Raw genomic sequence first — 23,023 nt, 5'->3', positions numbered from 1 at the left:
AAACATACAATTCCTGCTGGGCTGTTTGTGTGCCCTTAATTGGGATTTAGTATCTGCAGCTGTGTGGGCTCAATCAAGCACATTCTGGGAGGTACATGTTATTTGAAATGCCTTTTCCTCTATATATAGCAGTGTCTTGTATTGTACAGCATGGTTACGACTAAGCGGAAGACTCCGTGAAACGCGTCAACCGCCGTGCTCCCCTTTTCCCCCCCATGTCTCCGACTGTTTTGGTTTCATCTTGGATGATTTTATCTTTTTGCCTGCAAAATAAATTTGGATTTTAACTTTTTGCATCTTCAACCAGTTGTGCGGCTTTTTGTGCTCTTCCATTTGCTGCTATCAGGACTGCGGATCCGTGCCTGCACCTGGGTTGGATGTGTTTGGAACTATCCCCTCACTTGAGCGGTTCTTTTCCCTCTTGACCGTTTGTTGCTGTTTCCGCTTTTGGATACCGGCTCGGTGAGTTCCCTTTTACATATGTGAGCTACTATAGACTTGACATTTTTGTATCATTATACCACTCAGCCGGAGACATGGATGAGACTGTGAATGGCCGATCACTTAGGAAACATGACGCTAACCCCCTCAGAACAGGAGCAACATCTCTCTTGAGAGAAGACTCAGATAATTCCTCGGCCCCTATGGACGCTTCTTTCAGAAAACTGGAAAAACTAATAATTAAAGAGATTAAAGCCTATTGGGAGAAAACTACGCTTGCGGAGTATGTAGAGGTTCAGCGTATCCCTCGTGGCTTGAGAATTAAGAAATTTCCAACGTTTGATCTTTTCAACCAGGATCTTAAAAAATTGTGGACAGATACTCTTTCTACTTGTTCTATTGAACTAATGAAAATAATCATAACATCTAGAACCCTGGAATTAAAAAAGCTACAAGAGGATATAACAATGTTACAACAGGAGCTATCCACTTTTAAAGATTTGCCTTCATTTTCGGAGTTTGATCAGAATCTCAGTGCTAGAACTGACAAATTTGAAAAGGAGATCATGAATGGCAAAAAAGAAAAGTTTCAGCGTGATAAAGTGGATTATGAAATGGACAATGTATATGTGTGGAAAAAATCGCAGCGATGGAATCGCCACCAATTTAAGAAAAGAGTGAGCTTTTCCGATCCAGAAACAAGCGTCATAGAGAGTCCCTATGGTACACCTGGCTCGGATAGCTCTCCTGATCATGCTCAACTCCCTAGATCAGGAGGTACACCGTACAATACCCCTTTTTCAAAAAACGGTCAGAGAAGGGAGAAAAAGCCCCAGAAAAAGAAAAAAACGCAAAGAAAACAAGGAGGGGAGGAAAGAAGCACCGGAGGCCAACGGGATCACCACTATTCATTGCGAGCTCAGAGGAAATAAAACATGAGGATGAGACAAGCAACAATGTGATTAATCCATCACAAAAGATCCTAACCGTGGGGGAATTGAGCCTTTTATCGAAAGGATTGAACTTTTGCCCTCATACACATTTCGATCCGTTTTCCACGATCTTGGATATTAATAAATTTGTCCGGAACTTGACCTTACGCAAGCATTTTCTGAAGGATGATACAGCTTTACAGGTTTCTCAGGATGTGGACAATGGTTTGGGTGTGGATCAACCTGTGACAATATTGGGGGATAATGGCCCAGAATCACCGAGATCTTTTAGAGAACATTGTGCGACCATCGATCTGGAGGACTTAATGATGGAAAATCGAGATGCTGTACAGGAGAAAGAGGATAATGTCAACAAAGTTTCATTCAAAGTACCCTCATATTTTTATCCTGTTCAGTCACGGGTACCCCAGATGGACACCTTTCAAAAACGAATCGAAGAGGACATTTTTGAACTGAAACAAACGGTTCCCAATAAGGTACAGGTGAGAAATGACAATCTGAATGTACAGGAAAGGAATGCTTTAATATCTTTGATGGAGGATGACTCTATTGTTATTAGGAATGCGGATAAAGTGGGATCGGTAGTCATATTAGACAAAGGTGAATACAAAATGGAAGCTCTCAGGCAATTGTCTGATACGGATACATATATAAGACTAAGTGGTGACCCCTTGAATAGGTTCAGAGCCATTTTGCGAGAGCTTATTGATAGAGGTGCCTCTATGGGTATCCTTACCCCTAAGGAGTCTGATAAACTGATACCGGAATATCCCATCACCCCAATTTTTCATCACCTCCCTAAGGTGCACAAGGAGGCACGCCCGGTTCGGGGGAGGCCCATTGTCGCTGGCATCGGGTCTCTCAATGAACGACTGGGAGAGTGGCTTGATGGCCAGCTTCAACCCATTGTGCACACTCTACCCAGTTACCTAAGAGATACTATGCACCTCTTAAATATCACCAGTGAGATTTGTTGGCAGCCAGATTACCAGTGGATGACTTGTGATGTAGTGAGTCTCTACTCTTCAATTCCCCACAATCTAGCTCTAGTAGCTGTACGTTTTTCACTTACCCACTATACTGATCTGGCTGAGGTGGCCAAGACATACATTTTGGAGGTCTTGGAATACCTCCTTGGGCACAATTATTTCATGTTTGATGGGGTTTACTATCTCCAGAAGTGTGGGGCAGCCATGGGGGCTATTTTTTCACCCTCCCTGGCCAACCTTTACATGGGGTGGTGGGAGAGGGTCCACATTTTTGGAGATAGTAACCCCTACAGGAATCAAATTGTCATATTCTTTCGTTATATAGATGATTTGATCTTCATCACTAGACAAGGCCTTCCTTTTGACCTATTTTTGGAATATCTTAATCGCAATGATTACAATCTGGCATTTACTGGCCAATTCAATGTTGATAGGATTGATTTCCTAGATGTTACCCTTGAGCATCGACAAAATCAGGTGGTCACTAGCCTATATAGGAAACCCTCAGCTGGTAACAATTTGTTACATGCTGACTCCAGTCACCCATTTCATACTCGAAAGGGTATACCGGTAGGTCAATTCCTTCGTATCAGAAGGATATGCAGTGACTTGGACGTTTTCAATAAAGAGTCAGCACTTTTGTATAGACGCTTTTTGGCTAGGGGTTATCCAAAATGGACCCTTGACAGGGCATACTCTATTGCCCTTAATAGGGACAGGAAAAGCCTCCTTACACCAAAGAGACATTTCAATGAATCTAAGACTTCTGGCAATAATGGCTCCATTAATCTCACCATCCCATACAGTTTGGAATTTAACAGGATCAAACAAATTATCAATAAACATATTCCCATTCTGTATGGTGATAAGGACTGTGCCAGGATCTTAGAGGGAGGAGTGAATATTGTCGCCAAGAGGGCCAAAACACTGGGAAACCAGTTATCCCCAAGTCTGTTTAGCACTACAATTAAAAATACATCAGAAACATGGTTGCATCTGAAAGGTAATTTCCGATGTGGGGCTAAAGACTGCATTACATGTCCCCATATTCTAGGGGGTGTTAACTTTCAATCCTCTATTGAGAACAAAACATACAAAATCAACAGGTTTTTTAATTGTAACACTACATACCTTATTTATCTCATTACTTGCAGAGAATGTTTTGTACAATATGTGGGTCGCACCACACGAAAACTTAAAGACAGATTTAGGGAACACCTTAGTGATGTCAGATTGAGGAAATCCACGAATGTGGCCCGACATTTTAATTCAGAACATGACGGTGATCTGTCTTTGATATCGGTCCAAGTGATCGAACGTGTGGTTGCTCCTGTAAGAGGGGGCGATGTGTTCCGCCTTCTGTGTAAGCGGGAGGTTTTCTGGATTCATAAACTCCAGACCCGCTTACCTGGCGGTTTAAACTTTGAATGGGATGTTACTCACTTTTATTCCCAGTAATGATTCATGTATCTATTCGTGGGTACATACATTTAACTATACATACAGAGAGGGCTACCTGTATCCCATACACATACATGGTACATGTTTCTTTGATTGGCCATTCTATGTCTTAGTGTTTCTTTGTTTCTTCTTTTCTCTTTTTTTTTTTTTTTTTTTCTCATTTCTCCTTCCCTTTTGTCCCATTTCGGTCTCTGCATCTTTTTTTTTTTTTTTTTTTGGAATGCATGTGTTCATCGATATATATGCATGTTGTTCCGTTCGGCTTGCCTCCATGGCTATATATTTATGCAATGTGTGGCTGATTCCTTTATGGATATTGATTGTGCTATATGCACGGTGGTTCACACATGTGCATGCTATACTCTGTGTTCAGTATGATCTAAGTCGACATGTACACGTAAGCATATATATATATATATATTTTTTTTTTGTTAGATCGATGTGGGATATGCCTGAGATGTTACCAATGTCTTGGGTATATATCCATTTAAATGTCCCTATTTTTATATCTTTATAGGGGATAATACCATTATGCTGATAAAGACACACAGGACTTCTATGTTTATGCATTTATGTATTTATTATTATTTTTATGGTAATGTTTAGTGTTCTTACATATCTCATTGGTTATTTTTATATTCTTTCGATTGGGTGGATTGCCCTATGTATGTGAACACAGTTGCAGATATACCACTCAATGGATGGGGTTATACGTTTTTGGGGGTTGTGCTCATACCTATTACATATGTGTACAATTTCCCCCCCCCATTTATCTATTTGTTTCATATGCTATATGGACGTGATGTATGTGTTTGTGGTTACACATTTATTATTTTTATGTGTACCACTTATATATTTACACATATATGCTCTTCATGACTATATTATACACCATTTCTTTTTATACCATAGTTCCATCTGGGTATGAACACATCTATATGCTTCCGTTTTACTGTTTACTTTTTCTTTGTCTTTTTTCTTTTTCTTGTTTTTTTTTTTTTTTTTTTCCCCCTTTTTTTTTTTTCCCCCTTTTTTTTTTTTTCCCTTCGTTTTTTTCTCTTCGTTTTTCTTTTTTCTTTTCTCCCTTTACTTTGTTTTTGTTAGTTTTTTGGCTTCTACCAGCTGTCTTTTTATATTATCACTACTGTTTTTTCCTTAGTTTTATTGAAAGCTTTTTCGCATATGCATTTATAGAACTTTTTTGCTATGCGTTTTTGGACAAAAGGTGAAGCAAAAGCAAACATACAATTCCTGCTGGGCTGTTTGTGTGCCCTTAATTGGGATTTAGTATCTGCAGCTGTGTGGGCTCAATCAAGCACATTCTGGGAGGTACATGTTATTTGAAATGCCTTTTCCTCTATATATAGCAGTGTCTTGTATTGTACAGCATGGTTACGACTAAGCGGAAGACTCCGTGAAACGCGTCAACCGCCGTGCTCCCCTTTTCCCCCCCATGTCTCCGACTGTTTTGGTTTCATCTTGGATGATTTTATCTTTTTGCCTGCAAAATAAATTTGGATTTTAACTTTTTGCATCTTCAACCAGTTGTGCGGCTTTTTGTGCTCTTCCATTTGCTGGAGTCAATGATATAGTATGGAGCTAACTGGGCCCCCCGGTCTCCTTCAGTCTTCTGGGGTGCTCTATCCAGCCATATATGCCTCCAACCTCCACACTTTATGATCCCAACTCCACTTTGTCACTTCTCCACTTCTATGATAGCCTTCCTCCTTTGCTCTCCCACAATCCTCCGCTGGTAGAGGGAATTGATTTTATTTCCCGTTTCACCAATCACCTCCTCTTCTATCCCCTTCCAACTTTTATCCCCAATATGTCCGTATGCCTGTGTGACACTGAATATGTGTCTATCAGTCAGATATTACTGGTGCATATGGACTTAATAGGCAATAGAAGGTTTCACTCACGATTTAAGCAGACAGTCTCTTCTCCGGTATTGCTCTTCTGGGGATCCTGTGTTTCTGTATGTGCGTTCCTCGCCGGCTCCCTTTTACAGGTCAAGCTGTCGGGAGATTTAGGGAGCTAAGACCAGACAATGCGGCTACCCTCCTCCTTCAACTTCACCAGCCCGTCGGCAGGCTTCCTCCTGGGTCCCGCTCTGGGCGCCCTTTTTCTGCTCGCTGTTCCTGCTGGGGACCGCTACGAAAGTTTCCTTCCAGATTCCCGCTATTCTCAGTAGCAGCAGCACCAGTGCGGGGCCGAGGAGTGTTTTAGATCACCGGCTCTGATGGCAGTGTACCCGGTCGTTGGTAAGGCAGCCCCGCATGTACCAGTAGGGGTCGCCGCTGTCTCTGAGTCTGCCGGGTGCCGGCTCTCTCGGATCACACTGCCCCGCACTTCGGGGGGACCCCAGCTGGCGACACTCGTCCTGTTGCCCCGGTCTTGATCTGTCTACCGGCGGGTAGTCTGCGGCGGGAGCAGGTATCTTTCCGGGCCTATGAGCTGTTGTCTTGCCCAGTCACTCGGTTCAGCTGGCGGGGGTAGTAACTAGCGGGTCCGCGGCGTTCACATCTCACCGCCGCCTTAGCGTGGTGTTCTCCCGCTCGGTTCTCAGATGGGATCCTTGATAGGGAGGGGGTCTCCCGCGAGGCTCACAGAGCACAGCCTCACATGACCGCTTCCGGGCACGCCCCACGAATAGTTTGTTTCTTATGCTAGGGTCACCAGTACAGTATTTGTACACTGATATCATATCCCCCCTCAATCGTCTCTTCTCCAGAGAGAATAAGTTCAGTGCTTGTAGTCTTTCCTCATAGCTGATGTCCTCCATTCCCCTAATTATTTTTGTTGCCCTTCTCTGGACTCTTTCCAGTTCCAGCACATCCTTCCTGAGGACCGGTGCCCAGAACTGGAGAGCATACTCCAGATGTGGCCGGACCAGAGTCTTGTAGAGTGGGAGAATAATCTCTTTATTTCTGGAGTGAATCCCCTTTTTTATGGATCCCAGTATTCTGTTGGCTTTGCTTGCAGCGGCTTGGCATTGCATGCCACTGCCAAGTCTGTTGTCTACCAGTACCCCCAGGTCCTTTTCCATCCTAGACTCACCCAGAGGCTCCCCCCCCCCCTAGTGAGTAGCTTGCTTTCTGGTTTCTGGCCCCCAAGTGCATTACTTTACATTTTTCAACATTAAACCTCATCTGCCATGTAGTTGCCCACCCCATTATTTTGTTCAGGTCCGCTTGTAAGGTTTCCACATCCTGCATAGAAGATATTGGCATGCTTAGTTTAGTATAATTCGCAAATACTGAGATTGTACTAGATATCCCCTCCTCTAGATCATTTATGAATAAATTAAATAGGATTGGTCCCAGGACAGAACCCTGGGGGACCCCGCTTTCCACACCCGCCCAATCCGAGTACTCCCCATTAATCACCACCCTCTGGACTCTCCCCTGGAGCCAGTTCTCTATCCAGGTACTCACCTTATGGTCCATACCTACCTTCCTTAGTTTGTACAGTAAGCGTTTGTGGGGAACGGTGTCAAAGGCCTTTGCAAAGTCCAGATACACCACATCCACAGGCTTTCCTTTATCTAGGTGGCAGCTCACTTCATCATAGAAGGTTAATAGATTGGTTTGGCAAGAACAATTTTTCATGAATCCATGCTGATTACTACTAATAATACAGTTTTCATTACTAAAGTCTTGTATGTGGTCCCTTAACATCCCCTCCAAAATCTTGCAGACTACAGATGTTAGGCTGACCGGCCTATAGTTATATCTCGGGCCCTTTTTAAATATTGGTACCACGTTGGCTTTTTTCCAATCAGCTGGCACAATACCCGTCTGTAAACTATCCTTAAAGATCAAGAATAATGGTCTGGCAATAACCTGTCTGAGCTCTTTAAGAACCCTCGGGTGCAAGCCATCCGGTCCCGGTGATTTATTTATGTTAAGTTTCTCTAGTTTAGTTCTAAGTCTATCTTCTGTTAGCCATGGCGGCACTTCCTGAGGTGTGTTGTTTAGTTTGGCCTTACAAGCTGGGTTAGTGTAGCCCCCCGATTCTTTTGTGAAGACTGAAGAGAAGAAATTATTTAACACTTCCGCCTTTTCTCTGTCCTCAGTGGCCATATTTCCTTTGTCATCTTTTATGGGGCCAATGTGTTCTGGCCTCGCTTTCTTACTGTTTATATACTTTAAGAATTTCTTGGGGTTCTTTTTACTCTCCTCCGCTATATGTGTCTCGTGTTCTATTTTAGCCGCCCTGATTTTGTCTTTACATTTCTTATTGCACTCTTTGTAATGCCTAAATGCTGCCAATGACCCCATCAGCCTTGTATTTTTTGAAGGCCTTTTCTTTAGCACTAATATGCATTTTTATGTTGGAGTTTAGCCAGCCAGGGTTTAGTTTAGCTCTTTTAAATGTATTTCCCTTTGGAATGCACTGGCCAATCCCCTTGTTAAGTATGCTCTTGAAGCACTCCCATTTTTCCTCCGTGTTCTTTGTTCCCAGGGTTCTATCCCATTTGATGTTTTCTAGCAGCGAGAGCAGTTTTGGGAAATTGGCTCTTTTGAAATTCAGTGTCCTTATATTACCCTTGTGTTTCCTATTACTGTAATTAATACTGAAACTTATTGACCTATGGTCACTGTTTCCTAAGTTGCCCCGTATTTCTATATCCTTGATCAGGTCTGTATTGTTGGTAATCAGTAGGTCAAGTACCGCATTGTTTCTTGTCGGTGCATTCACCATCTGACCCATGAAATTGTCCTGCAAAACATTTAGGAACTGCCGAGCCTTGGCTGAGTGTGCGGTTCCTTCTGCCCAGTCTATATCTGTATAATTCAAGTCCCCCATTATAATGACATTTCCCATCCTTGCTGCCAATCCTATCTGTAAAATGAGGTCCGCCTCCCCCTCCTCCCTCTGGTTGGGGGGCCTGTAGCATACGCCCAATATTACCTTCCCACCATGCCTTCCCTTTGAAGCTCTACCCATAGGGATTCTGCCTCATCCTTCGCTCCATTATTAATATCATCCCTCATATTTATCTGTATACTGTTCTTAATATACAGACATACTCCACCCCCTTTTTTACCTTCTCTATCTCTGCGATAAAGGGAATACCCCTGAATGGTCGCCATCCAGTCATGGGAGCTGTCAAACCAAGTCTCTGTTATCCCAACAAAATCTAAGTCCTCCTCAAACATTCGTAGCTCCAGCTCTCCCATCTTGTTGGCCAGGCTTCTGGCATTGGTAAACAAACCTCTTAATTTTGACCGGTTACATATATCCTCATTTGATGTTTTTAGGCTGCTCTCTTGATTTTTTCCCCATACCCACCCTGGGTTTAGGAGCTCCGAACACCCTACCACTAATGCCCCCATTTATGCCCTCTGAATCTTGCTTTCCACTGGCTAATTCTACATCTGTACCCTCCCCCCCCCCGTCACCTAGTTTAAAAGACCCTCTAACTTTTCGGCCATCCTCTCACCCAGTACGGCTGCACCCTCCCCATTTAGGTGCAATCCGTCCCTACCAAAGAGCTGGTGACCGACTGAGAAGTCGGCCCAGTTCTCCAGGAACCCGAAACCCTCCTTACTACACCAGCTCCTCAGCCACTTGTTAACTTCCCTAGTCTCCCGCTGCCTCTCTGGTGTGGCTCGAGGTACAGGTAGTATTTCTGAAAATACTACCTTGGAGGTCCTACTCCTCAAATTTGATTCCCTGAAATCGTTTAGGACTCCATCTTCCTCTGCCTATGTCATTGGTACTACCCACGTGTTCCATGACAGCTGGGTCTTCCCCAGCCCCACCCAATAATCTGTCCACCCGATCAGCGATGTGCCGAACCCGAGCGCCCGGCAAACAACAGACTGTTCAGCGCACACGGTCTGTGTGACAGATTACACTGTCTGTCCTTCTAATAATTGAGTAAATATAGAGTTGAGCAGACACCTGGATTTCCGTGTTCGGCGGGTTCGGCCGAACTTGGAAAAAAAGTCCGGGTCCGTGTCCCGGACTTTTTCCGAACTTTACCCGGACACCGAACCCCATTGAAGTCAATGGGGACCCAAACTTTCAGGCACTAAAATGGCTCTAAAAAACCAATGGAAAGGGCTAGAGTGCTGCAAATGCCAGCTAAATGTAGTTAAGAGCATGGCAAGTGCTCTTAAAAAAAATTCCCCTTTTTAAATTTGTAATTTTTAAATAGCAGATTAGAACAGCAATCTGTAGTAAAATATAGCTGAACGCTGCACACAACAGACTGATAAAAATATATTTTTTTCTCCCTCCTCCTCCTCCTCAGTGGGCTCAAGTGAGGGCAAAAAGATCATTCACTGCACCACCCCCCACACAGCAAAATCGATGTAGATCGCTAACGGACGATTGTTCTGTCCTGTGTCTCCTATCTGACCCTGCCTAATCTCTCCAGCCTGTCCCTAAAATGCTCAAATATCTTTCCCTGCCTAGACTCCGACCTGCCATGCATTCTTTTCGGGCACAATTTTTCCCTGTCTGTCCTTAATCAGCAGCAGCCAGCACGTATGATGTGTGCTCTCTCCCTGCACTACAGCAGAATGACGCACCGCGCTGTGTCTCTCGAGCTTATAAAGACATGGGTCACATGCTTCAGATGGCCAATCACAGCTACTAATACATTAGTAGGCACGGCTGTGATGGCGCACACCAGTTAAACGCTTGTTGATTGGCTGTTGAAAGCCCGCCATTAAAAGCGCGCCATTACATACAAAACAGGAAATAAAATTACCGAACACGGATTTTAAACCCGAACATACAGTAAAGTTTTCGGGTCCGTGTCCAGGTAGCAAAAATCCAATTATCCGGTACGGACCCGAATAATACAGTCCGTGTTCGCTCAACACTAGTCCCCTACCACCAGCACCTGTCTTTCCTTTCCCTTTCTCCCGGCCTCACTGGAGGAGTTCTTCCCCTGGCAGCTAGGGGCGTCGCTCTGCTCCAGCAATGCTGGTCCCTGACTGGTTTCCCCAACATCACACAGCGGGGCGTATTTATTGGGGTGCTCCAGCCCAGGATCACCCTCCTTGCCTTGTCCCCTTCTACCCCTCCTACCTGTCACCCCTCTACTCTGCTCTGATGCCTGCACCTCCATTACTCTGCCCACCTCTGTGCAGGCCCCTGCCTGCGCCTGACGGGTACGATCCTGGCTCTCCTCCGGTATGGACATTCGTCTCAGTGTTGCCAGATGCTTCCCTAGATTCAGGACCTGAGCTTCCAGGGAAGCAACTTGCTTACATTTTGCGCATTTGTATTCGCCCTCGATCGCATGACCGAGGAACACATACATATCACAAGATGTACACCGAGTCGCATCTCCACACCCGCTGGGCATTGTACCTACTAATCTAATCAAATGGGGATTCAATGATTTAAGTCTATCCTATGTGGCTATTTCCTGGCTTCCTAACTCTACCTTCTCACCCTCTGGTACTCCGCTACACTCACTTGACACTCAGTTGCATAACACTCAAAATCTCACAGCCCGGTCAGTCGCACAACACTCCCAGTCGCACAACACTCCCGGTTGCACCACCCGGTCAGTCGCACAACACTCACAGTCGCACAACACTCCCGGTTGCACCACCCGGTCAGTCGCACAACACTCAGTCGCACAACACTCACAGTCACACAGCCCGGTCAGTCGCACCACACTCCCAGTCGCACCACACTCCCAGTCGCACCACACTCTCAGTCGCACAGCTCGGTCAGTCGCACAACACTCTCAGTTGCCCAACACTCTCAGTTGCCCAACACTCTCAGTCGCACAACACTCACAGTCGCCCAACACTCAGAGACACACAGCCCGGTCAGTCGCACAACACTCACAGACACACAGCCCGGTCAGTCGCACAACACTCACAGTAGTAATAGGTACTCACAGGCCCTCAGGTAGTAATAGGTACTCACAGGCTTTCAGGTAGTAATAGGTACTCACAGGCACTCAGGTAGTAATAGGTACTCCAAGAGTCTACTATAGTTAAAGCGGAGTTCCAGCCTCAAAAACAACTTTGGGCCATCCACTTGCTTTAAATCCCCTAAACAACAATTGGATACTTCCCGTTTTTTTTTTTTTTTTAACTTATCTTGTTTTTTTAAGAAAGTATACTTACCTTCCTTTCACTTCCTTCCTCTGTGGCCATGGCACGCGTTGTCTCTTCCTGCTTGCATTGACTCCTAGGAGCCGAACATCAGGATCTTATGTAGGCAAAACAGGACAGAAGTTGCAAGCGAGGATGAATTTGCACAGACATACCATCAAGGAACATAAAGAAGATAGTTTCTGCACACCTGTGGGACATCATTTTTCACAACCGGACCACACTATAGAAGACCTCAATGTTTTAGTTCTTAAAGGGAATTTCAGAACTATCCAGGAAAGGAAAACTTTTGAATTAAGAATGATACTTCTTTTTGACACAAAAAATAATGGCTTAAATTTAGATATGGGTTTCCTTACTCATTATCCCAGAGTTTTACGACCCCCTCTGTGACTATCCCCCCCACCTTCCCCCCTGTCTTCAGCTCTCCCTCTGTCTTATCTCACTAACTATGCTAGTTGTATTACCATTGCCAGTTAAATTTGTTTATGTATGTTTGTTTGGTTTTCTCTTTTTTTTCCTTTTGGCTTAGAGATTTTGTGTTTTATTTTTTTACCATTCTGCTAAACATTTTGTGAATCAGTACTGCTTGGACCTTGAAGAAGGGGACATACCCCGAAAGCTTGTCCTGAAAAATTGTATGTTAGTGCAAATAAAAAAAGTATTACGGACAGTACTCAATTGTCTCTGTCGCAAGTGCACTAATATGGCTACAATGACCTCAAGCATATGTGTATCTTCAGAGATTTGTTAATGCAAATAACCTGCACTGTGTTAATAGTCTCCCCTTACCAATTTCTTTCCATTTCTTTGACTATGCCTGGCTCTAGGGTGAAACGCCTTATTGGGGGAGGTCCTAGGCAGGTATTCCACTGTTTAATGAAAATACTGATATAAATGTGTTTCTCATCTATGTAATCAAGTATTTTTTCTGTACTTTGGTAAAAATGTTCTTAGCCAGAAAAAGCCTGCATTTGACCAGCTTCGAGACACTTTGCATTCCCTTAGACTTGTATAGGAATGCAAAAGCCATTTGAAGCGAACAAAAGACTGTTGACACAGGCACTTGCTTTACAAGACTCCTATATTGCTTCTTATTGTAGTTTTTTTGTCTATTTCCAGAACAGTGGCCTTACAGATGACTTAAATGTAATTCTGTTTTCTGACCATGGGATGACAGACATATTCTGGATGGACAAAGTGATAGAGCTTCAAGATTACATTGATTTCAATGACATTTTACAGTTGAAGGATAGAGGTCCTGTGGTGAGCCTCTGGCCTGTGGAAGGGAAGCTTTCGAAGGTAAATGAGACTAGACAAATCAGTCATGTCACATAATAATTTTTTTCATTGCCATTTTCAAGTTGAGACAATAAACATGGTGCTGAGACAAACTGCCATTTTAAAGCGTAAGGTAAACTTTAACAATGTATATTCTTTTATTTGCTCCTATTGGTTCTGTTAATTATGCCATTGAAAATGTTTTTTATATCTGTTCAATAAGTGCAAAAAATAACTGCTCATCCAGCCAGAAATCGTGTGAGCTGAAAACTTTACTGTACTCTCTGACTGTGAACTGTTATCAGTTATCATTGTTCCTTGCTATCTCGGTGGACTACAAAACACTTCCCCTGTTATTGAGAAGAGAGGAAGGTGTTATATAGATTTAACACATTGTTCTATAGTCCTAACACACTTTCTATCCTGGGGACACGGTGCTTGTCAATATGTGTTTCACTCTAGGATCGGAAGTGAGTTAATAGCAGTATTAACAAGTTTAAAAAAAGGAAACTGATAAAGCCACCACATCTAAGGTCTGGTAAGCTGTATTACTATTAATTTTAGTTCTCAAGTTGCCCTAATTTTTGTTCCCTTTGTTTGTGTCCCCTCTGTTTTTGCTGTTAAATTCCAGAGACTGTTGAACTAAGTTTACACTTTTTTATGCAGTTGCTCCACACTGACCAATTAGTTTTGCAGAATGCTGTTGTGTAGACTATTCTGCTGTTAAAGATACCTGCAGCACTGAAGAATCAGGCATTATAATCTTATGTGTCATAAAGGAAGGATGTTGACCAGGACCTTGGGGCACCGACAACAGCCCCCCCCCCCCCCCCAACACTGCAGTCTCCAGGAAACATTGATGGGTTGGGTTACACTTTTTTTATAGTTAGTAAAGTAAAAAATGATCAAAGTCATCCAGACTTTTTAAATTTCCTTATGGAGTTCCATTTTCTCATTTATTAGATACGTAATTTTGGTTTTGATTTGTGTAAATGTTGATTGTTTCTATCCCCTTAGTCAGCGTGAAACTAATTGAGTAGCATAATATGATGACTCATGTAAGTTTGACTTGTACATTTGGGAATGTCCAAGTATGGATTTCTACATGTCCCCTGGCCTAGGACAGTGACCAAATATTTATCAGGGCAGTATTTTTCCAACCTTTGAGGGACCATATACAATTGTAGTAATCCATATATAATTGGCTTTACAATTGATGGCATAATAGATCCATGTGCCATAGGGTCTCAAATTTGGAGCCTTTGCTACCATTAGGCTACAAGTTGGGAAACTATATAATTCTTGCATTTAGTTACATACAGTATTCAGGTGGATAATGGCAGCCTTACTCCAGAATGCAGCCATGCATTAGAGACATTGTTACTTTTACTGAGTGGTGTGTTTAAACATTTCTCTCACTTACACCCAAGGGAGCCTTTCATGTTTAGGTTCCCCTGTTCCTGGGGTTAGTGACTCACTAGGAATGATGTTTGTTCGAGCAACATACCCAGCAGAATAAGACAATCACAATACTTGGTAACACAACCTACAAATGAGACAATGTTAGAATCGCGTAAACGGTGTATCCAACAACCTGGTTCAAAGGCAAAGGTTAAACCTGCTTGGCCCAAAATTACAAGTTTACTAAGTCACAGGAGCTCCAGCCAGCCCCTCTTTCCCCACTCCTTCTCTATGTTGAGACTATGTCCCTGCAACCCCGGTTTCCCGTATTTATCCCCTTGCACAGCCGCTCCTCCCACCTGGGACTTGTAGTCCCAGTTGGACCTTTTCCTACATTCCCTCTCAAGCCATATACTCTTCTGAGTGGAGTAAAAAGGAAACAGAGTTTCAGTCCATGGGAGCGCCTGTTTTCCCAGATTTCTGGACAATGTAATCCTCCCAGCAAGTTTGGTGGGCAGCCTTTCCTCCCAGCAGAAGCAACAGTCTCTCTCACTGCCCTCTCCCTTGACCAACCCAGGCTGTGTGACTGAAATGACAGCAGCATCACAGGCCAGGCTACACATTGATACATTGATTGTTAAGGAAAGGGTGATACATCATGTCATTCTCGTGGGCAATTGGAATGTCTTTTGTTACTTACAGTTTACAAAATGAGTTCTAAAGCAGGAGCTTTGCAGAAAGATTTAAGGGAGGGGAAGGACAGGATCCCCCGCTTTGTAATGAAGTCACAGATCTGTGTGACTGCCATATTTTTACATGCTAAGTCTTTCTTATTTTGTTACTGCATTAAATACAGATTTTTAGTTTTGCCACTAGAAGTATGGCAGATTAGCCACTACCATCTCTTAAACTTGTTGTTCAACAACTGTTGGTAAAGATATCAGACACCCAAAAAGCGCATTACTTTCAATAAGTCAGCCAAATCACATAATTGCATTCCAAGAAGCACTAATTACTGTAGTAATGTCACTGGTACCCCCAAAAGTGTCAAAAATGTCAGTCAAGGGTCCGATCTGTCCGCTGCAATGTCGCAGTCCCGCAAAAAAAAAAAAAAATCGCAGATCGCTGCCATTACTTGTTAAAAAAAAAAAAAACACCAAAAATGACAGAAATCTTTCCCTTAGTTAGTAAACGCAATAACTTTTGCGCAAACCAATCAAAATACGCATTTGTGATTTTTTTTTTACCAAACATAGGTAGCAGAAAACAAATTGGCCAAAAATTTAAAAAAGTTTTGATTTTTAAATTTTTTGGGGGGGAATTTCATATAAAAAAAATTTGAAAAATATTGTTATTTTTTCAAAATTTACGCTCTTTTTTTGTTTATAGCACAAAAAATAAAAATCGCACAGGTGATCAAATACCACCAAAAGAAAGCTCTTTTGGTGGTATTTGATAATTAGGTTCTAATTACCTAAAGAAATAAAAGTCCAATACTCGCACGATAAATTGCTAGGCCTTTAGTAGTTCCTGGAATTATCCCATGCATTACTGATAGCATAATTACTGCTTCAAAGTGTAACATTTTGGGCTATTATTTTGGATTATTGTAGTCCTTCTTTCAAGTGTGTCCCCAAATTCCTTCTATATTGTGAAGCAATTAGGTTTAGATTTATCATTCGGTACATAGTAGATCTCTATCAATTTTTTTTTCCCATCCATAAAAAAACACTAGCTATCCTGGCAAAAAGTTTTGCTTTTTAGTTCTACTTTAAGGGTATTTTGCTGAATTTTGGATGGCGTAAACGAGGGTTATAACCCCTGTCAGTTTAATTTTTGTGCCATCTGTTACCATTAGGGAAATGTCCCTTCACTTCCTGTCCCTTACCCAAAATAAGCAGTGAGCAGAAATCCCTTCAAAGTGTGGGATCCCTGTTTGTCACAGACTCAGTTTCCCCATTGGAAGATTTATTTCTATTCCTGTTCTGGTGACAACCCAAAATTCAAGATTTTCTTTAATTTTCACTCTCAGTGATGAAGGTAAATAGGACAAATGGAGTTAAAGTGATTGTAAAGTCTCTCTCCTTTTTTTTTCTTAAAATAACAAACATGTTATACTTACCTGCTCTATGCAGTTGATTTTGCACAGAGCAGCCTGGATCCTCCTCTTCTCGGGTCCCTCTTCGGCTTTCCTGGCCCCTCCCTCCTGTCCAGTGCCCCTACAGCAATTGGCTTGCTATGGGGGCACCCGAGCTGAGTCACAGTTCCCTGTGTCTATTCAAACACAGCCCGGTTTCCACCCCGCCCCCTCTCTCTCCTGATTAGCTAACTGACTTTGAACTCGTGGACATTGCTGGAGAAAGATGGGGCTCAGGTAAGTACTAGGGGGCGCTGGAGGGTGGCTGCTGCACACAGGTTTTTTAATCCTAATGCAAAAAATGCATTAATATAAAAAAAACTTCTGACTTTACAACTCCTTTTAATCTCCTAATGGGGGCATAGACAGCAATAAAAACTGCCAAGTGTTGTAATACCTCTCCACTCCATCCAACAATTAAAAAAATCGTTTTTCATTTATACTTTATCACTTTTTGTGACCAAAGTTATTTGAAGTTTGCCCAGACTAAGATTAGGAGTGTCCGTATAGGGTTGATTTACTAAAACTGGAAACTGCAAAATTTGGTGCAGCTCTGCATAGAAATCAGTTTACTGGTGTTTTTTTTTTTTTTTTTTTTTCTTTTGTCAAAGCTTAGATGAAAAAGATGAAGTTAGAAGCTGGACAACCACTTTATAACCATTTAGTCTGTTTGACACAGTTGTACATACTACGTTCTCTGTTGTAAGGTTAATTGGCGTTCTTACACAAAGGGGCATTTTACTTTTGGACTAGACATTTTGGGGTTGATTTGCTAAAGGGAAAATACTCTGCACTTTGCAAAGTGCTGTTCACTCTGCAAGGGCAGCTGCTCCAGAGCTTAGTAAATGAGTAGAAACTCTGCTGACTTCCATCATCCAGACATGTGCAAGCAAAAATGCTGTGTTTTTTATTTCCTTGCATGCGATTGGATACTCTTTGCATAGTTAAGACTTACCTCATTTACTAAGCTCTGGAGCACTGGCAGAGGGCAACTGCACTTTGCAAAGTGCACAGTCTATTTGCGTTGAGTAAATCAACCCCTTTATGTCTGGTGGTATCATGGTCACAAAGAAATTAAAGATTCTATGATACTGCTCTTTGACTGGCTGAAATGCTGCAGGACCTTCATTAGCAACAAAGCAACATTTTTCATGTCTGGTCACCAAGTAAGCAATGCTATAGGAGCAGGTCTGTTTTCCCCCTGCACTCTTAGCACTCTCCTGTATCCAATGGCCATGTTTAGACACCATAGCACAGTTATTCTCAATCAGGGTTCTGTGGAATCCTAGGGTTCCTCCACAAGTTGCTAGCGGTTCCTTGAGCTGTGGCTAATTGACTTCTCTATTAATGATGCCTCCAAAATTCAGTTCCAACACTACTTGGCAGAGCCAACGGCATGACTCCAATTCTCTTTTTAGCCATTTGTAAAGGTGCATTCTGAGCACCATTGTAAGAAAGAATGCTTCCTTCTGGCCACCAATATAAGGGGTATTTTTTCCACTGACCATATCAACGTAAGGTGCATTTTTCCCACTGGCCCTGATTGAATAATTTTAGCTGGGGTTCCATGAGACCTAAATAATTTCAAGGCTTTCTCTAGGGTGAAAAGATTGAAAGGCTGCAGTAGCATATTACAGTAAACCCCCCTCCATTGCGGGGGTTACGTTCCGGACCCAGCCGCGAAAAGTGAAATTCCGCGAAATAGAAAAACCCTATTAAAATGCATTGTAGGCATGTTTATTTTACTGTCACTGTACGTGTAGAAGCATTTTAAGGTCTTTAAACACTCTTTTAAAACAATAGAAACTCATTTAAACACATAAAAGATACTAAGAGACATATGGAAAACACAAAAATATTTCATTTTTAATGATTTATATAGTATAATAACATTACAAAAAAAAACGCGAATTACCGGGACCGCAAAAACTGAACCGCGATGGAGGGGGGGATTACTGTACATTTATTACTGTTTTTTTTTTTTGTTTTCCAGGTGTACAACCAGCTGAAGGATTTACAACACATGGATGTTTATATGAGAGACCAAATTCCAGACAGATTTTATTACAAAAAAGGAAAATTTGTGCCTCCCTTAACTCTTATTGCTGAACAGGGCTGGTTTATTACGCAGGTAAAATTAGACTTTTATACTCTAACTAACTTTCATTGTGCTATTTCATATAACTCACTGAACTGATCTGTTTCCACAGAGTAAGGAAAAATTGCCCTTCTGGAATAATGGCACCTTGCCTAACCAAGGCTGGCAGCATGGATGGCATGGCTATGACAATGAACTGATGGACATGAGGGGGTTCTTTTTGGCATCTGGCCCAGGTAAATCTCTGAAATAAAGAGAAGCCATAAAATGTATTTTGCTTTGATTGGAATATACTATAATCAGCTTGTTTACCAAGTAGAGTTATAGATCTGTGCAAAAAGTATGTAAACTTTGATGTGTTTTATATCAATACATTACTAAAAAAGACAAATGTCCATCGAGTTCAAGCAGTAAATTATTTAAATGTTACATTTATTACTTTCAGGTTAGATTTATTTTCATTGTCTGCTATGGAACATTATTCACCAAATGCCTACACAGTGTTTCATGCCTCTTTATTATGAGCAGTGCTTTATACTTCTTTATTACATGCAGCAACTCATGTCTCACTATTAGAATAGAGTGCCTCTATATAAAATACAGTGATTCATTACTTTGTTTTACACTCATTGTTTCATAGTTCTGTATTATAGCCAGTCCTCCATATAGCCAGTCCTCCAGAGCTCTGTAGCACTCACATTGCTTCATACCTCCTGTAGTTAATATACATAACTGTGCCTCACACCTCCTATGCTTCTCTGTTGCACACAGTACCTCACACTCCTTCATATTTCCATGCACATTTCTCTCCCACAGTGCCTCAAAGCCTCAGAGCTGTCAGGTCCCCATTCTTTTCTATGGGGGAATCGGATGAAAACGGACCATCTGTCCGTTCTCATCCGATCCGCCAGACGGATAGAAAATAGGGTTTCCATCCGCCTGGATTTGACGGATCGGATGTCAGCGGACATGTCTCCGCTGACATCCGATGCCCCATAGAGATGCATGGGGCATCCCTTCAGATCCGCCTGAAAAACGGACAGGCGGATCTGAACGGTCCGCTTGTGTGAAAGGGGCCTAAAGGCTTTTAAACGTTTTTTGGGAAAATACAATTTGTTTGTTTATTTCTGTATAATTAGAATTTTGGAGTATTAGCAAATCCAAATCTGATACCAGATTAAGCTCTATTTATCCTCAAATATAGTGACAAACAAAACAGGTAGTCTACAAAAGCTAAAAATGCCACTAACAAACACATTTTCAAATGGTAAGCTAATGTGCAGCTCTCTGAGCAAGTCAGTAGCACATTTTCGGGACCCTGTATTCCTCAAGACCACTGCCCTAAACAGTTCAAATTCCTTCCATTCAGGTAGATCCCTGCAGTATATACTGTAGTTAATGATAAATTGAAAAGTGACTGTATAATCAAATTGAATCATGCAGCTAACTTTTTTAAAATCTGCTTAGTTATAGCAAATAAATAATATTTAGTGTAGTGATATAGGGGACGATAGGAGGAACCACAACACACACTGGGAGACCAGGTAACGGACACCTTGTTTGGCATGCTATACTGAGTGACCCAATGGCTAATCCCCATTTGATCTTTAGAACTACAGTGTTAAAAAAAAAAAAAATCCCGGGTATGACCAGTCCTTGGCCATGCCTTTATGAGCATAGTAGCATGGTAAAAAGAAAAGACATAATTACAGTCATACTTAGTCCCACATGCAATCTATAGTAAAAATGTGGTACATATGCCCGTTCCCATTTATCAAGGTAAATTAAAAAGCAACAACTCAAGCAAGGCTTTCTTTCTTTTTCAGATTTTAAAGTAAACTTTCAATCGGCTCCTATCAGATCAGTGGATGTTTACAATGTGATGTGCGAGGTATTGGACATTGAGCCCCAGCCCAACAATGGATCGTGGTCTAGAGTAGAGTGTATGCTAAAAAGCCAAGCACAGTCTGTTACCCTGGAAAGATACTTGCTAACACTACTCTTTACATTTGTAAGATTATGGGTTTAGGTGCATTTTTTTTATATTTCTTTTTCTAAAGCAGTAATCAGGGATTTTAAAACAATTTTTGCTTTAGAATAAAGATATTTTATATTCCAACAGCTTTTTAAAGTTCAATTGCCAAAACAATAAATTAGTTATTTTGCCTGTTAAAATGTCTGTCTATATCTGTTTGTACTTGAAAAGTTGGCCCTGATACCAAATCTAATATCCTTGATTCTTTACAACACCTTTTAATGAACCGTGTCTGATCCCAATATTTAATAGAATAATAAAGCAATATTTCTTAATAGAAAATGCTTTTATAATGCATTGTCTTACCTTCGTGTACAGCTAGCAGACATTAAGAAACGTGAAATAATAAAATGAGAATAAATATAAAAGAATTCGATTTTTACATGTATTCTACCAAATAGGTTTGTAAGGACAGATATAGTGTAGTCCAGTAATACAAGTGATATCACTAACTAATGGCCTTATTCATCCACTATTTTATTTGTTACCAGAAACTCATACTTTATCAGTATACTGTAGCTGTGTCCTATTCTATACAGCACAAATGACAAAAATAGATTCTCTAAAAAATGGGGAAAACCTATGCACTGTAATGTTTTTTGCAGTCTGGAACTCTCATAACCCAGCTTTTCAGATAAAGACATACTGTCTAGATTGTCTTGTACTTTTACTATAGTTGCACATAGATAAGAGAAATATTTGAGATTTTAACAAAACACAAAGTAACACTAACAAACTGCCACATATCTAATCTCAAGAACACGTAAGCATGGCAGACAAAAATATATTGCATGACCCTGAGAAGCTTCAGATTGTTCATACAAAATTATTTTTTGTGCACGATGCAAACTGTTCATGCTAAGGGAATTGCAATACAATACTAAATGAGCATTTCAATTATATATTATATTTTTGTTCAATTTTTGAAAACCTAAAATGTGAGTAAAATCATTCCTATTTGGATCCACTGTTGTGATACCCTGTACAAAAATATACTTAGTGGTGGCTACATAACATTCCAATCTAAAGCCGGCTATAGATGGATTGATGCAGTATTTCAGACAGTATTTCAGACAGGCAGCACTATATATACACTTTGGTACTATCTATATTCACCAAGAGTGTATACAGTGGGTATAGAACAAAATCACCCCCCTTTGAAATCACATTTTGTTGCTTTGCAGCCTGAAATTAAGACAGTTACAGTTTTTGTTTTATCTAGCTGTATATATTTATGTGCAACTTCTAACATCCAAGTGAAAGATAGCACCAACATGTCAGAAAAACTAATTCAAAAGCAGTAAAAAATACTGTTGTAAAAAGGATCACCCTCTCCTAAAAATGACTTTTAAACTCAATCCAGTGTAGCTAATCACCTTCTCAATGGCCCACAAAACCACTTCACTTTCAACTGTAATCAGCTGGGGTAATTTTGATTAGCTCAGCAAAAAATAGCTTTCCTGGAGCATTTCAGTCCCTGGTAGTGCAACCGAAGCAAACCATCAACTATGGGTCACAAGGCACTGTCAAACAATCTCCAGGATAAATTTGTGGACAGACACCGTTTATGAGATGGATAGATACAAAAAAAAAAATCAAATCAATGCCTAGAAGCACACTGAAGTCTATTATTAAGAAGTGGAAGGTATTTGGTAAAACACAGATTCTCCCTAGATCAGTACTCAAAAGAGGATGAAAGAGTCCCGGGAGAAAACTGGTCAGAGAGGCTACCAGGAGGCCTACAGCAACTCTGACATAGTTGCAAAACTTTGTGACAAAGAGTGGTAAATATGTGCATGTGACGGCAATCTCACAAATTCTACACAATTGTGTCTTGTATGGGAGGGTTGCAAGAAAAAAGGAACTCTTCAAGAAAGGCAACATGCAGTCACAACTGAGCTTTGCCAAAACGCACTTTGAAGATTCTGAAGCCACGTGGAAAAAGGTGTTTATGATCAGATGAGACTAAAATTTAATTATTTGGCCTCAACACCAAACAATATGTCTGGTGGAAATCGCTCACCATCCAAATAACACCATTCCTACAGCAAAGTATGGAGGTGGTAATATCCTGTTATTGGGGTTTTTCTCTGCAGCGGAACTGGGGTATTTGTCAGGATAGAAGAAAAAT

The 23,023-nt window shown here is 41.5% G+C and overlaps 1 protein-coding gene across 1 annotated transcript in view; it reads left to right on the top strand.

Moving 5' to 3' along the window:
* Positions 1–20,908, top strand: part of ENPP6 (ectonucleotide pyrophosphatase/phosphodiesterase 6) — a 107,859-nt gene extending 86,951 nt beyond the window's left edge. Inside the window, exons 5-8 of the mRNA XM_082243802.1 lie at positions 13,063–13,242; positions 18,753–18,890; positions 18,970–19,093; positions 20,684–20,908. Of these exons, the coding sequence (XP_082099928.1) occupies positions 13,063–13,242; positions 18,753–18,890; positions 18,970–19,093; positions 20,684–20,886 (645 nt within the window). The 3' untranslated portion in view covers positions 20,887–20,908. The remainder of the gene's footprint in view (positions 1–13,062; positions 13,243–18,752; positions 18,891–18,969; positions 19,094–20,683) is intronic.
* The last annotated feature ends 2,115 nt before the right edge of the window (positions 20,909–23,023 follow it).

Source organism: Pelophylax lessonae, assembly GCF_965119305.1.
Source record: "Pelophylax lessonae genome assembly, chromosome: 1".
NCBI classification, from domain to species: domain Eukaryota; kingdom Metazoa; phylum Chordata; class Amphibia; order Anura; family Ranidae; genus Pelophylax; species Pelophylax lessonae.
The sequence above is the reverse complement of the archived record's forward strand: the minus strand, read 5'-3'. Positions and strand labels throughout refer to the sequence as shown.